At 38.0% G+C, this 15,575-nt stretch overlaps 1 protein-coding gene across 1 annotated transcript; it reads left to right on the top strand.

Moving 5' to 3' along the window:
* The first annotated feature begins 5,029 nt into the window (after positions 1 to 5,029).
* On the top strand, positions 5,030 to 15,575 carry ARGLU1 (arginine and glutamate rich 1). Its single transcript, XM_082278250.1, has 4 exons — positions 5,030 to 5,621; positions 9,638 to 9,863; positions 12,212 to 12,295; positions 13,552 to 15,575. The coding sequence occupies exons 1-4, from the start codon at positions 5,266 to 5,268 to the stop codon at positions 13,714 to 13,716; spliced, it is 831 nt and encodes a 276-aa protein (XP_082134376.1). The 5' UTR covers positions 5,030 to 5,265; the 3' UTR covers positions 13,717 to 15,575.

Below are 15,575 nucleotides of genomic sequence, written 5' to 3'. Positions count from 1 at the left end.
GGGCAGTGCCTACAGTAGCCTTTGAAGAACAGAACACAGCTCACTCCTTTTGAAATGCAGCTGCCTTGGGAGGGGAAATGTTATACAACACTCAAGCAGTTACAGCACCTGCCAAGTTTTGTGCTCCAGCTCTCAGGCTTAGCCCTGTCTCTTGTCTTATGATTATGTAACAAAATTCAGAACTGGTCTGTTGAATAGAGTTAAATCCAGAGTAACTTGCTCCCCTGCTTCCAGAGTACCACTGACATTAGGTTACAACATGTTGCTGCCTGCCTCTGAACATTCATTTTCTATTTTGTGAAATCTGTGAGGACACAGAGGGAAACTTTGCCCCCAGCTCCCTTCTCACCTTCCTCCAGCCTAGACATTGGCCTGGTGATTAACATATGGTCATGGGAAGGAAGAGATGTTGATATGAATGAGGACACACCTGAATCCCATTTTCCTGCTTGCCCAACTAGTCTAACCACTGTTAACCACTGAATCATCAGCAACCTGGTTTTGAATAACAGTGTTCCTTGCTACTCTGGTTTGTTTTGTTTGTGGTTTTGGGGGTTTTTTTAAAGGTATTATCCCAGTGTTCACATTGGATCAGTCCCTCATGAGGCTTAGATGACACCTCAACTCATTTCTGATTGGCTTAAATCCCTAGTCACACATACCAACACTATAATTGCTATGAAGTCCTTCAGAAAAATGAGAGCATGCCTACTGAGTTAAAGTAGCTCTATGATTATGCAGCTGCTCAGGAAGCTTGGCTGGACTTTTATTATTGCCAGTCTTTGACGGACCAAGGCATAGATCCATATATAAATACTTACATGTGATCTTAAATGTGCATACTTACCATGGTATCAATTATACTGAAAAAAAAATACTGAGAAAAAGGTGCATTACTATGAACCACTATGGTTTGCAGATCAGTGTCTCAAGTTGTGATCAAAACTTATATTCACCACTTCTAACAGCATTCAAGAGCTTTTGTTTAGGACCTAAATAGACTAGGCACTGCAAACAAAGCATACAGATGAACATTTCTTTCCCCCCTACCATGTAGACAGAAAAACGTAGTCCAAATGTTAAAAAAAAAGTGGCTAGAGGGCTTACATAAAACAAAAATCACAAAGTGTCCTCTGGCATTGACAATGCAATTTTTAAATTCCCACATTGATTGAAATTTGGCAATTTTCTTTATTTTCTAAAACTAAATCCACATGGGGAAGAAACCAGATATTGTTTTAAATTAATTTGATTATCATATATCCACACACTAGTCCTGATTACTCAAGTTGTGCCTTTTTGCATATCCAAATTACAAAACACTTTCAATAGCATTCTGTACAGTATTGCTCATTTCCAAGGACATGATTATCATCTGAACATGGAAAAGAGGAAAATAGTTATTTTACCTAATAACTATACTTATGTATACAATCTACTCAACTTTTCTTTATAAGTACAATGTGAAAACTCTTTGCATTTATTTAATTTCTCATTTTACAGCATTTCCTCTACATTCTTTCAATTAAACTGTTTTTCTTCTTTTTAGTAGTCCTTTGAAGCAGAGTTTTTGTCACTTATTCTCTCAAGTTTTAGAAAGGATATTTCTCTTTCTGCCAGCTGTTCCATGATCCTGCCATGCCTTCCTCACAGCTGTTCTGCCCATCTCCCTACCTCTGCAGCTTAGCAGCTCAGAACTCCACAGAGCTGCTCAAAGAGAAACAAAGCACCTGACAAAAAACACATAAGCACAACAAGCAACTCCAGCATTAGGCATTAAAAAAATCATTAAAAAGTGACTAAATGATACAACTTCTACTTCTGTACAGCTTCTGTGATCTACGTGACATGAATCCCAGTGCTGCCTCATACTTAGAATAAAAAATAACTGAACCCCCCACCTGTATTCATAGTTTCTGAACTCTGGCTGAAACAGCTACTTTGGAAGAACCAATACACATTTAAACCACCTTTTTCTTCTTAGCTCTTCTGTGCTACTTCTGCCCTCTTACTATTGTGAGGCAGACTATACCAGATGACAGCAAATTACATACCAAACACCTTATCCTATTATGCTCTTGCTTTCTTCCCCTGCTTGCCCTCCAGAGTTCTTCTGTTTTAGACCTATTGCAAAGATGTCACATCCAGCTGTGCCACACTAGCACAACCCAAAATAATCCACCTTTAATCTCCCAAGATCCCTCTTGACCCAGCTAATGACAGAAGTGGTAGTGTAAGCAAGAGCAGGTACAATCTGGAGATTATAAGAACACAGCATCTCCATGGAGCTATCCCCAAATGCCTGTGGGTTGAGAGATTTCATGTGATGACAGTAGCCAAGGTAAAGAAGGGTGAGGTGCTTTAATTACGCCACCATTTGGCTGTCAAATAAGGTATTTTCCAACTCCAAGGCAACCGTTTTAAGAAGCGAATTATGCATTTTAATATACGGAGATACATTAAATGGAAAAAAAAATGCAAAAACACAAGGGTGCATGGAAATTCAGTATGGCTTGCAAACTGGGAATAAAACACGTACTTACAAGGGATTAAAAACACAACAATTCTAATATTATTTAATCAAAAAAAATCTGCATGACTTTAATCAAATATTGAAAATTTTGAAAGAAAACTGACAAGCGAAATTACCATCTTTTTCAATTAGCTGAAAACAAGAAATTAAATTATGTAATTAATCAAAGTTTTTAAATTTAGTATTTACTAAAAAGTTCCTTTTGCTACTGTAATTCCATATCAATTGTAATTATATCTGGGTGGGAAAAAAACCAAACCCTAAATAATATTATTTTACTATAATTAAGCTGGGAAATATAAGGTGGATGAATTAAAAAAAAACCAACCCAAAACAATCAAACAACTACCAAACTTCAAAGTAAAGAAAAATCACAGATAGCAATGTTCTTCTACTAAATTTTTTATCTATTAGGAATTTATTTTTCAAGAGGAAAAAGAGCTTTTTCCAGAAGTACTAGAAGTTAGACCTCATAAATAACCAAGTAAATAGAGTAATGACCTTAAACTATTACAGGTATTAAAAATCTTGTGTTCTTATTTATTTGGAAACTTAAAAAAAATGAGACGGAACAATACAATAATGGATTGGAAAAAATTATTTCATTACTCTATATAATTCCTTAATTCCACACAATCTATCATAAATAATTGTTCTCATAAAATATTGCATATTACATTTTATAGCTCTGATGAGTCAATATTAATAAATAGGAATAAAAATCCGCTGATGAAATTGGTACTTCTTCAGACAACCAAGGTTGTCTAAAATAACAATAAATACAGGTCCAGGTTAGAGTGACTTTACCAAGGAGAAACCTTGGTTTATGAAAATTATTTTTAAAACTCATTTATAGTTATAAGTGACCGTGAAATAATTAATTCTGCCCCTTCCTCCCTACTACATTTCAGGTCAAGTTTGGTACATCCGCTATGATATGTAGTACTAAAAAAAAAATGATATATTTTTTATCCAGAACCTGATGCACAGTATGCATTTAAAAGCTCCAGTACACACTTGTAGCAAATTGCTTCAGGAAAGGTGCCAGCTAGAAACTTACCTACCCGGTGAGGGGCTAAAAGGTCTGATTATCAACTTCCTTAGTTACCTGTTGCATGAGCTTCCCCAGGGCTAGGGACAAACAAGTATGCCCAGGGCTTGTGGCACTGGAATTCCTGCCGTGCAGGTTTCACCATGTCCTTTACTCAGCTATTACTTGCACAATGACCTGTCAGAAAGATGCTTCCATTTTACTTATTTTTGGTACTAAATAGACTGAGTTTCAAAATAAGAAAGTCTTCCTTTGAGAAAAATAAGGCAAGTCAATCAAATTAACTAGAAGAAAAGATCTTAACGTGAGAGTGGATTTTGTCCAATGGCTAAAGGAACCTTTTGCAAGCTTAGTATAAGTACTTAGAAAAAATGCAGACCTATTTAAAAAAAAAAAAAAAAGCACACAAGTTCTGAAAGCTATCAAGGAGCTAAAATTTTGGCTCAAAGTAAAGAATGAGGTTAACTATCTATAGATTGCACCAGTTTACTAAAATAAAGAATAACGCCAGTTCCAAATTTTGTTATAGCAGAAATGGCTAACAATTACACGGCAGAACTGGAATAAAAACATCCTACACATGCCTATAGAACAACTGAGTTCATAGTCTCTGCCTGACCTGGATACCACTGAGTTCATACTCTTCTATGCCTACACACCTGTTGCTAACAATGGACAATAACATGTACAGGTAAATACATTTAAATACGACCAAGAGAGCCCTTCCCTACGCCACACTGGAGACAAACTAGAAGGAAACAGACCCCTAGGACCCTGGGCATCTGGATGGACGCTGAAATCAGGATTGACATTCCCTCAGCTGGGTCGACGGTGGAACCAAAACTGATGACCTCTTTTTCAGCTTTAATTCTTCTTTCCCTCATTAATTCCTCTCTTCCCTTTTACCCTGCCCTTTTATCCAAAACCCACTGCCATGGGACTAACATACTAATTTCTTTGCCAAGCGTGTAATTCACTGATAAAACCTTCTGGTTGTTTGCGACCCTCTGACTGTTGTCGTTCCTTTATACCAATGAGCATTTACGAATCTCAGGTGATTCGTTCCCTTTGATGGGTCTTCACAGTGGTGCAAGAGGACTCAAAAACTAATTTTCACAATTTAGTGGGGCCTTTAAACGTTTTTCGCAACTTCCGTAATCTGCACTGATAATTCCCTCTGTTTCCCGTATCAAAACAAAAGAAAAAGAAAATATTCAATGCTTGATACAACTTTCAGTCAAAGGAAACCCAGCAACTCTCTCTCAGGCGACCCCTCGGCCGGAGCGCTCCCCATCATCGCTGCCGAGGGGCCCGCTCCAAGCGGCGCTTGCCATTGGCTGCCGAACATTGACGAGTGCTCTCGGGCTCCTCCGCCGCGGCGCCGGAGGCGGTGGGGAGGGGAGCGAACAGCTCGGGCGCGGCGCGGTGCATTGTGGGGCGGGAGAGGAGAGTCACTGCTTAGCCAGGGCCGCCATCTTGGCCGCGTCCGGACTCGCTCCCGCTCCCGGGGCCTGTTCCTTCTCCTCGCAGCGCAAAGCGGTGGAAAGGGAGAGGACGAAGGGCCCGCCCGGGCGGTGCTGATGCGCGCAGAGCCTCCTCGCACCTCTCTCAGGCGCCGCTAGCAAAGGGGGCGGGGGTGGTCGAGCGGTCGCCGGCGCGGCCTCTCCTCTCCTCTGCCGGGATGGGTCGGTCCCGCAGCCGGAGCTCGTCCCGCTCCAAGCACACCAAGAGCTCCAAGCACAACAAGAAGAACCGGAGCCGATCGCGGTCCCGCTCCCGAGAAAAAGAGCGGGCACGGAAGCGCTCCAAGTCCCGGGAGAGCAAGCGGAACCGGCGCCGGGAGTCCCGCTCCCGCTCGCGCTCTAACACGGCCCCCTCCTCCCGGCGCGACCGGGACCGGGACCGCGACCGCGCCTCCTCCCCCCCCGACCGTATCGACATCTTCGGGCGCACGGTGAGCAAGCGCAGCAGCCTGGACGAGAAACAGAAGAGGGAGGAGGAGGAGAAAAAAGCGGAGTTCGAGCGGCAGCGGAAAATGTGAGCCCTGGGCCTGCGCTGGGGACGAGAGGGGTGGTGAGGGATGGGGGAGGAAGGGAGGTGCTCCGTGCCTTGGTGCCTCTCTCTCCGCGCCTTCTTCCTGTGGGCTAGGGCCGCTTGCGGCTGGGTACAGGCGCTTAGGCCCACGCTGAGGCCTAACCAATGCCTGTTTTCCCGCCATCCGCCCCTTTCTCAAAGCCCGGCTCCCTCAGGTGCGGTAGGAGCCGCCCACTCGGGGTGCGAGCCCCCCGCACGCCTCCTCCCTCCCGGCCGGCTCTGCCCGCTTCCCATCCGCCGTCGCTGGTCTCTCCCTCCTGCGCTGCTCCTAAACTTCCCTCTGCGGCGGAGGCCTCAGCGCCCCTGAGGCTTTGTGCTGCACTTCCACACGCCCGCCCCTCCCCTCCGTGGCGTGGAGCTTGTTACGCGTCGAGCGGAGGCACCTAGAGTTGCTCGACTGAGGTTTTCAAGAAACACTGTGCAGCTGCTGTATTAACACTGTGGGATTACTTTCTTGCCAAATGGGACGGTGAGATCCGGTGACTTGTTTCATTTGAAACCTTGCCCTTTTTTCAGTTTGTTATGGGGAGTGTGGTTATTTATTAAGTCTGCAGATATAAATACTACTTTAATAATGGCGGTGCATTAATATGTTTAGCAATGTATAAAGTTATAAAACAGACTTTTATGCAGCAGAGAGGAGAACGGTTTGAACAGTTGTGATCACTACCTTTGCTCATTGGACCACCTAATCCAGAAATAGCACTTGTTTGTACATGCAAAGCCAAGTAGTGCTGTTAATTCTCAGGTGGAGCTTTACTTCAGCCATATTGTTCTCAGGAAATACTAGTTGTCATTGTCGGGCTTGGTGACCCCAAGTTGTCACTTTCATTTTTGTTTGAAGACAATCACCTTTGCTAATTTCAGGGTTTTGACAGTGATGTCATCAAAAACTTCCACAGTAACACAAACACCTGGAAATTGACGTGTTTCGACATACTGATCCTCGGTTTGTGGTTTAGAATTTTATTCAGTACCTAAATTAAGAAAAATATTCTGTGCATATCTACAATGAAGAACTGGAATGTGCTTAAGAATTTGAGAATAGAATGAATAGTTTACTCTAGTACTTACAAGCTGTTTTAGTTCATATGTAAGTAAATTTTCTATGTAAGTTAGCTTTGAAATTTTACAGCTCATGAAGTGTGTATAGAAGGAGTTTGATATTTGAGCAATACTTGCTACAGAATAGTAGACACATTTGAGGAAGAATCAATATTGGAAACAATTGGGCATGGAATTTTGATACTCCTTCAATACACTTTAAATTTTAAAAAGAAAAAGCAATAAAACTAAGTAGAGTAGAAAAGTATGGTATTTTAGTAAGTTATCTGTGAATTGTGTTCTGTATGTTAGTATAGATTCATGTTAGATAATGCAAGAAGTACTTCCTTTCTGATTGAATAAATCAGTGAACTGTTCATAGATTGGAAGTGACTTTCTTCTTCTCATGTCTTGTTCAAATCTCAATACACAGCCTAACTTCAGCCCTTTCCTGTAATGCTCATTTTCTTGCCTTGCAAGTATGACTTTTTTCCCCTCAGAAACTTTGTGAAATATAAGTGGTTTCTTTTCTGCAGATTTCATACAATTAGTGTTTAAGAAGTAAATGGATCATACTAAAAATAGTTTTTACATTAGTGACTTACCTGTTGCTCTGGAATCATAACTCAGTAGGCCAGGATGATGAAATGATAAAATACTGTAAGTTCATGTGATCTAAAAAAAAAAAAAAAAAAAAAGAAAAAGTTGGTATACTACAGAATAAATCACTGAGATTTATATCTGTGTTTCTAATTTTATTTTCTTGATAAGGTCTAAGCCATCGTAATATTATCATTGCCTACAAGGCTAAAAATACATTTGATTGGTTTAATTAAATTTGAGTGGAATTTGTTGGAATGAGAAGAATGAAATGTGTGCAGGCACAGTGCTTTATTTGAGTACATCATCAGTTGCTGAGGATATTTGAAAATCTATTTCAGACATGAGTGTCATGGTATTTTTGTAACGATGCACTGTCTTTATTCAATTAGCTAACTTCTTTCCTAGATTTCCTGATGTTAAACATAAAGCTATGATAGTTTAATAAAACATGAGAATATGAACTTTATGATGAATTGTTTCTTTAGAACAGATGCTAAAGTATGCTAAGCTGTATTGGTACAGGATGGTGAGAGTGCTGCTGAATAAATACTTGTAAGAGGGAAAGAAAACCTTTTAAAATAAAATGATACCTAGTATATAAAGGATGTTTAAACATTTGGCTACAAAGGGTCATAGCTTGGCAGCGATAACACTTAAATGGGTTTCAGAATGCGTTTGATGCATTTTTCTGGGAGTGGTCGAGGTTTTTTGTTTGTCTTATGTTGTTTTGGGGATTTTTTTTCTGAAAAAAAACCCCTCAAGATATTTTGTGTCCATTTTGAAAAAGTGACTGCTGGCCTAGTGTGCCCCCAGCTAAGATTGCTGTCTTTGGAGGATCGTAAGACTAAAATTGGTATTCTCTGGCCAAATGATTGAGTTGAGGGTTCCAAAACATTCTAGGAAGGAGATCCACTTAGTTCAGTATACTTTTGAAAAGATGACACGTGAACAGGGGAAATTGGGAGCCTTTCACCTTTTTATTTCCCATATGTATGTAGATGAGTGATCCATACTTCATCATCTCCTTATTACATATTTGCAAATTGTACCTTAGGTCATCTAAAAGTTGGTAAATTATGTAACCTTTTTTTTTTTAATTACTTACTTTTCACATAAGATTAGGAAGGATCTTCCAAATGACATAGGAAAATGCAAACATTCTGAAAAATGACAGAATATTAAGATATTACAACAGTAGTTGGTATTCCGAATCCTGGATTTGTGTTGCTGACAGGCCAGAAGATAAGTTTCATAAGATTGTTCAGTACTTCATGGAATATTTAAAATGAAAGTTCAGTGTCAAGTTTAAAACCAAGAGTCTTCTCCCCAAAGCTCATAATAATTCCAAGTAAATAGTACTACATGAAAACCAGAATATTCTCTGTTGTTCATCCTTGAATATCTTAATTGTGATGTTGCACCAGTGATTACTACCTAGGTTGTTTTTCTGTATTTGGTAATTAACCTGCAAATTTACCTAGTATATTTGTATACTTTTTAATGAAAAATTAAAGTAGTGATCAGGCTAAATGATAATGCTGCTGCTAAATTAAAATAAAGACAATACATTTAAAAATATTTCCAAAATTCAGAACATGGAAAGCAGTAGTTTGCAAGGATTTATTTAGTGCTTGGTACTGTTGATAATTTATTTTGTATCATTATGGTAGAAACATGAGTGCTGCATTAAAAAAGTTAAGAGCTGAAGTACTTGAAATTTGTTAGGGTAAATGATTGGATAACTAGCTTACAGATACAACACCTAGAATTCTAGCTAAAATATTGAAATCACAAATTTTATTGCTTCTGTCTTCTATTTTAAGATCCTGGAAATTAGTTTGGTGCCTCTAAGGTGGTGGCCTTATGACAAGATTTTACAGGATATTATTACTATATGTGAAAAATTGAGACCATTTAAACTCCTGAAGGGTGAATGATGGTCAAAGTTGGGTGGAGTTTGGATTTTTTTGAGGAGGGTGGCATGGTGTTTTGGTTGTTGGTTTGGGTTGGGGTTTTTTCTCTTTTTTCCCCCTAATTGTAATCAAGAAGTAGTAGGATAAGTTGTCTTCAATTTAGTCTGTTAGTATATAGAAAGATGTTAAATATGGTGTGGTCTGAATGGATTTCCTGTGATAGGAACATTGATGGCCTGAATATTCACTTTCTTTAGATGTAGGGCAAAATATTCTTTAAATATATCATCTATGTGTAGAAGTTATTCAGTAGCATGGCTGATGCTGCGTGTTGAAGGAGTTTGTTTTAGTGCAAACATTATTGATTAAAAATGTAATTCTCATGTTTGCATTTTGCAGTCGTCAACAAGAAATTGAAGAGAAACTCATAGAGGAAGAAACTGCTCGAAGAGTGGAAGAACTTGTAGCTAAGCGCGTAGAAGAAGAGTTGGAGAAAAGAAAGGATGAGATTGAGCGAGAGGTTCTGCGCAGGGTGGAGGAGGCTAAGCGCATCATGGAAAAACAGTTGCTCGAAGAACTCGAGCGACAGCGACAAGCTGAACTTGCAGCACAAAAAGCCAGAGAGGTAACGCTCGGTCGTTTGGAAAGTAGAGACAGTCCATGGCAAAACTTTCAGTGTCGGTTTGTGCCTCCTGTTCGGTTCACAAAGAGATGGAATACAGCAAATCTAATTCCCTTCTCATATAAACTTGCATTGCTGCGAAACTTAATTTCTAGCCTATTCAGAGGAGCTCACTGATATTTAAACAGTTACTCTCCTAAAACCTGAACAAGGATACTTGATTGTTAAAGGAACTGACCTACATATTTCAGAATTGTTTGAAACTTTTGCCATGGCTGCAGGATTTATCAGCAGTCCTTTCATTTTGGGGAAGGGTATTGAAAAATCTGTAATTATATATCCTTCATTTGTTTCATTTTGTTTACCTAGACTGTAAGAGGCTTTTGCCTTCAGTCAGGCAAAAAGCAGGGTCCAGCAGTGAGCTGCAGTACCTGTCTTTAACAAATAGGTTTCTTATTCTTCATTTAAAATGAACATTTTCCTTGAGCTTACATTGGACTAATTCTGGGACTTCGAGCATAAGCCAATCCATGTCTTCACGAAGGATCTCTGTCCAAATCATTATATCCATTTTTAATAACTACTAACAACTCCTTTTTTTCTCCCTAGAAGTTATAAAAGAGCAGGTTGCCCTTGTCTGAAGTCAAGCTGAACGTGTGACTTGGGTTTTTGGGGCTTTTTTTTTGTTGTTTTGTTTTGTTTTTTAATCAGCAGCTGGAGCAGAAGCTGAAAATGTCTTTCTGTGAGACAGTAATTTGCTACTAAAGGCTTTGATGCCTGCCTGCACCAATCATTCCAGGATCTAGAAATTTCAAGACAAACTTCAAACTGTAGAGGAAATTTGTGCTAAATAGTCTTAAGTGTCAAATGCTTTTTTCACTCTGTACGTCCTACGCAGTTTATTTTAAATTAATATTTTGATTGGCTTACGAACGGAGAGACAGTAGCAATGCAGCTTTCCCCTTCGTACTAGATGTGACTTGTCAGTCACATAGTATCAAATTAAATGGAAACAAATGGAATGCTAAGTTACAATAAATATTACACCAATAAATTATACTTTTTTTTTCAAATTCAGACTTTAATATCAAAGAGTTTAAGTTGAATTTACATGTCCATAGTCAGCAAATTCATAATATTTAGAGGTTTTCATTTGAACAGATGGATGACTTGATTTTTTTTAAGAAAGTATTTTTGGTATCGTCATTGTCATGTGGAGAAGTCCCACCAGTTCCTTGTAATGCAGAATAAACCTCCATGCCTGGAGTGAAGTGTGCTAGCTAGTAGCTGGTTACTAGTCATAGTAAGAAGTTTTCATATGCTTGCTTTGTTCGTATTAACTTTTTTTTCTTACACAGACACAAACCTCTGGCTAACTTTAAATCCTCCAAATATAAAAATAATTTGGATATATATTATGTGAACTGAAACACTTCAAAATTTTTCACGCAGTCTTCATATTTGAGTTGCATAACAGAGTTCCATAAAATTCACCAAGAAAACAACAATTAAAAGGCTTTATTTCCTGATCTTGCCTTCCCTGGACTCCTGAATTCCAAGTTCATACTGCAGACAGTTTCAGCTGTCTTAAAATTGTCAAAATACTGACTGAATGTTAAGTCCATTCTCCCCATGAAAGAAGCCCATAGCTCCATGAAGTATGGATTACCATTTGTATTTTTCACTAACAGTAAATGTATTTTTCTTATTAATTGTTTGCCTTAGGAATGATTTACATATTTTTGTTCCTTCTTACCATAAACATCTGCATTCCTCAGCTCAGCCTTCCTTGTATGTTGTTTCTTTATAAATGGTTGAGCTGCTGATGCAGGTATTGCCAAGCTAACAGTACAAATCATTTTAAAGAGGAAGCTGGCGCGTATGGCAGCCGAGGAGCACACTCTGCAGGACACTGGACAAGACAGTAAATATTCAACTTTTAATGCTGATTAAAGGAGTATAGGTAAAGAATACGTAGGTATACTTAATTGGTGAGACAAACTATTCACTTTATTTATATTTTCTATATTACTTTTTAATTTGGTAAATACTATCCAGTTTTTGTAGTTGTCCTTGTTGATTTGTGTGATATTAAAATACTAGTAATAAATTGTCAGGATTCTGTGATTAGGGAGGGTTTAGTTGGTTGCTGTTTGGACTGGGCGGGATGATTTAAATTGAGTACTAGAAACCAGTTTTAGTGGCTGCACAGTTTACCGTTGTGAGGCAAAATAGGTGGCTGTAAAGCTGCCACTTTAAGTCAGTTCACAAGAGAATTCTGAGAAAGATTAGTGAACATGCAGAAATGAGTATTTTACTTTACTAACATCTTGCCCTGTCCTCCCCTTTAGGAAGAAGAGCGTGCAAAGCGTGAGGAACTAGAGCGAATACTAGAAGAGAATAACCGAAAAATTGCAGAAGCACAAGCTAAACTGGTATGTGAAGGTGTTGTTAACTGTTCTGTAGGGAAATACAGGTGTCTCTGCCAGATTTGCGACACTTAAACAAATCAACCCTTTCTAGAGTTTAACTTGCATATTGCTGGTTCCATCAGTAACACTGCCTTCCTTCCCCTCAGCATAAAAGACCAGATCCTTAGCAGTAACACTAGGTCGGTAAAATAGTTTGGATGCAGTTAATTTAGAGGGGAAATGTCTGCCTTCGGAATTTAAAAAGTACGTTTTAGCTATATCTCATGGGGAATGTTGAAGTAAGTTTGCAAATGTGTTCAGCTTTGTGTGACTAATTCTGTTTTGTTGAGCAGGACAAGTACAAACTAGATTTGATTCTAGTATAATGTTGATGTAGAAGTGCTGAAAGGGACTTTCAGCATAAGCTTAAGATGTGTAAGTTAGGAAAGTCTAACTTATGTTGGTCTTCAAGCCCATTTAATCAGATGCTTGCCACATGAAAACATTCAATATGAATTAGCTGATTCTAATCAATTGATGATAAGACAAACTAAGCTGCTTCTAAATTCTGATTGAACTCTGTCAATTTCAATTGCCCAAGTAGTTACACATCTTTTATATAAAAATGAGGCTTCCTAAATCTTTTTGCTTGAACTACATCTGTTTTAGATCTCTTTCTGTTTTACCCTCTTCTCAACCTCTTATGGTGGAAACAGGACAAATGGAAAATTTAAAGTATTGACTGACGTAATGAACTAAATAAGCACCTTTAGAAGACCACTGAGAGAGCTGTAAGAATTATAGGTCAATGTAAGGATCAACTAGTTGCAAATCAAGTGAAGATGGTTTTGGATTAGGAGGGGTTTTTAGATGGGTTTTGGAGCAGGGAGACCTCAGCCTGAAAGTATGTTACTTCGTTATGTGTGTATGTTACTTCAGCTTACACGTGACAAGTGTTGGGACACTTTCTGTATGTATCTAATGTCTTTCTTAATTAAAATATAATGTGTTATGTGCAAAGCAATGCTGAAAAACATGGCATGTAAGCACTCCAGATTTCGATACATTAGCTGTAGAAAGTTCTCAGTGTTTCTTCTAAACTTAATTCAAATAACCATTTTATAAATAGTTTCACTGAAACCAACTATGGCACCTAGCTCAGGCAGAACTGCTTACATACTTATGCAGGATTGGACCTGTTTGGAAGCTAATATGGACTTGTAAATTGCTTTCATGACTGCAAAATATGCTGGCCTAAATTTTACCATTTTCCTATATAGGCTGAAGAACAATTGAAAATTGTTGAAGAACAAAGAAAGATTCATGAGGAGAGGATGAAACTAGAACAAGAGAGACAGCGTCAGCAAAAGGAAGAGCAAAAAATTATCCTGGGCAAAGGAAAGTCTAGGCCAAAACTGTCCTTCTCCCTAAAAAGCCAGGATTAAATTTCAACTCTGAACTCTTAAAAGAAAAAAAGAAACAAACAAAAAACAACAAAAAAAGGAAAACAAACAAAAACTTTGTATGGTAGCTTCATGTTGAAGTGTTTTTTGGTTTTTTTTCTTTCTCTCAAATTTTTTTTGTCTTTTTTGAAAGTTGGAAAGTTAGCTTGTTCTAATAGGGGCTGTGCTCTGCAATTCTTTTTTTTTTTTTTAAACTTCCATTAAGTTAAACCCTTACCAGATCATCGTTGACTTTTAGAGGGTAATCTGTTTTCATCAATTTTGTTTCTGTATTGGTGGTCTGAAGCAACTCATGTCACTTTATGAACTGTGGATGATCTGATAAGGTTTTACTGACCTACTCATCAGAGTTTGACTCTGATAATTGACAGAACTTTATACTGGGTATTGCTGACTTTTAATGTTTTTATTTTAAAGTCAGTAAATACATGAGTAAATTGCCATAGTATTACTGGACCTCTGTGGTTTATTGTTAAATCAGTGTCCTATGATACTGTCCCGTTGTTGCGCTTGATGTTCCTGATACAGGTAAGGAAATAGTTTGTCATTTCTGCTATGAATACATAGAGAGAGTTCAGTATTGTCTCTGTTAGATTTGTTTTTATTACATTGACAGCATTCAACCAGCGTTCCCCATTGTGTAAATAAACCAATTTGCCGAATAAAGTGAAAGTCTTAAATTCGTATGTTTAAGTAAATTTTTTTAGTACACTTCTATAAACGGCTATAAGAGTGAAAATTCACATTATTAAATTCAAGACTATAGTGATATTTTTTTAAATTTTGCTTTAAACTATTGTGGCTTCTACTTATAATGCAAAATTACACACAGTAAAAAATCCCTGCAGTTGTGAATGTTATTGATGGCTGCTGCTGTTTTTATGAATGTTGGTTTTTATTCTGACAGAGACTTATTTCAGCTGTAGTATCATGTTTAAACGGCTGTTTGGCTTACTGCACCCAAACCAATACTTCCGATATCTAAACCCCTTCAGTTCACTTCATAATATAATATATTGTATAAGTTAAGGTCATTACCATATAATGAATCTGATGGATCCTAAAGGATTTAAAAATGGAAGTTTTTTCTCCCAAAGGACTGGACTGGCTAGTATATTTGAACTGAAAAACAGAAAGTGAGATTCTGTCTAAATATATTGTTTTAGCCAGAAAGCAACTGTTATACAGATCTTGAATATTATCCATTTATATATACAGGTTTTATTTTGAAAAATGAAACTACAGATTGAAAACTATATATATAAAGTTCCCCTTTTTGTATGTAATTCCTCTACCAAAACCTAGATTACTATAGCTTGTCCAGTTCTAAAACTTTCTTTTTCCTGTCAGTGTGCAACATCTGTAGTAACCATAAAATGAAAGTTACCAGTAGTTGCCTGAGCATCTGAATGCCACTGGACAAAGTTGGAAATAATTCCTGATATTTCCAATGGGTCTGTTTCTGTAGATTTAGCAAATTAAATGTGAGATCAAGTTGAATGTGCCACTGAAAGCAGTATTCAACATGCTTTGTATTAAACCGGGGCTTGGGGGCAGACTTACGTGTATCACTTTGTCCAGTATGTCAAGAAAATGTGAAGATGGTAAAATACCTACACTATTACTGTACTTAAATTTGTCTATATATTGTATTACAAAAGAAGGTTGAAAGTTGCTTAATGCATAAAAACAAAAGCTGAAGCCAAATAAATCATGTACATGACCTGTTGGCAGGAGCAGGCTGTATTTAAAGATCAACTGATACCTGTATTTCTAAAACAGAAAACATCCCCTGTTCCCTTATGAGAAACAAGCTATTAAAAGTCAATACTCAAAACAGA

Source organism: Coloeus monedula, assembly GCF_965178545.1.
Source record: "Coloeus monedula genome assembly, chromosome: 3".
Classification (NCBI taxonomy): Eukaryota; Metazoa; Chordata; class Aves; order Passeriformes; family Corvidae; genus Coloeus; species Coloeus monedula.
Note: the sequence above shows the minus strand (reverse complement) of the source record. Positions and strands in the feature narration are given on the sequence as shown.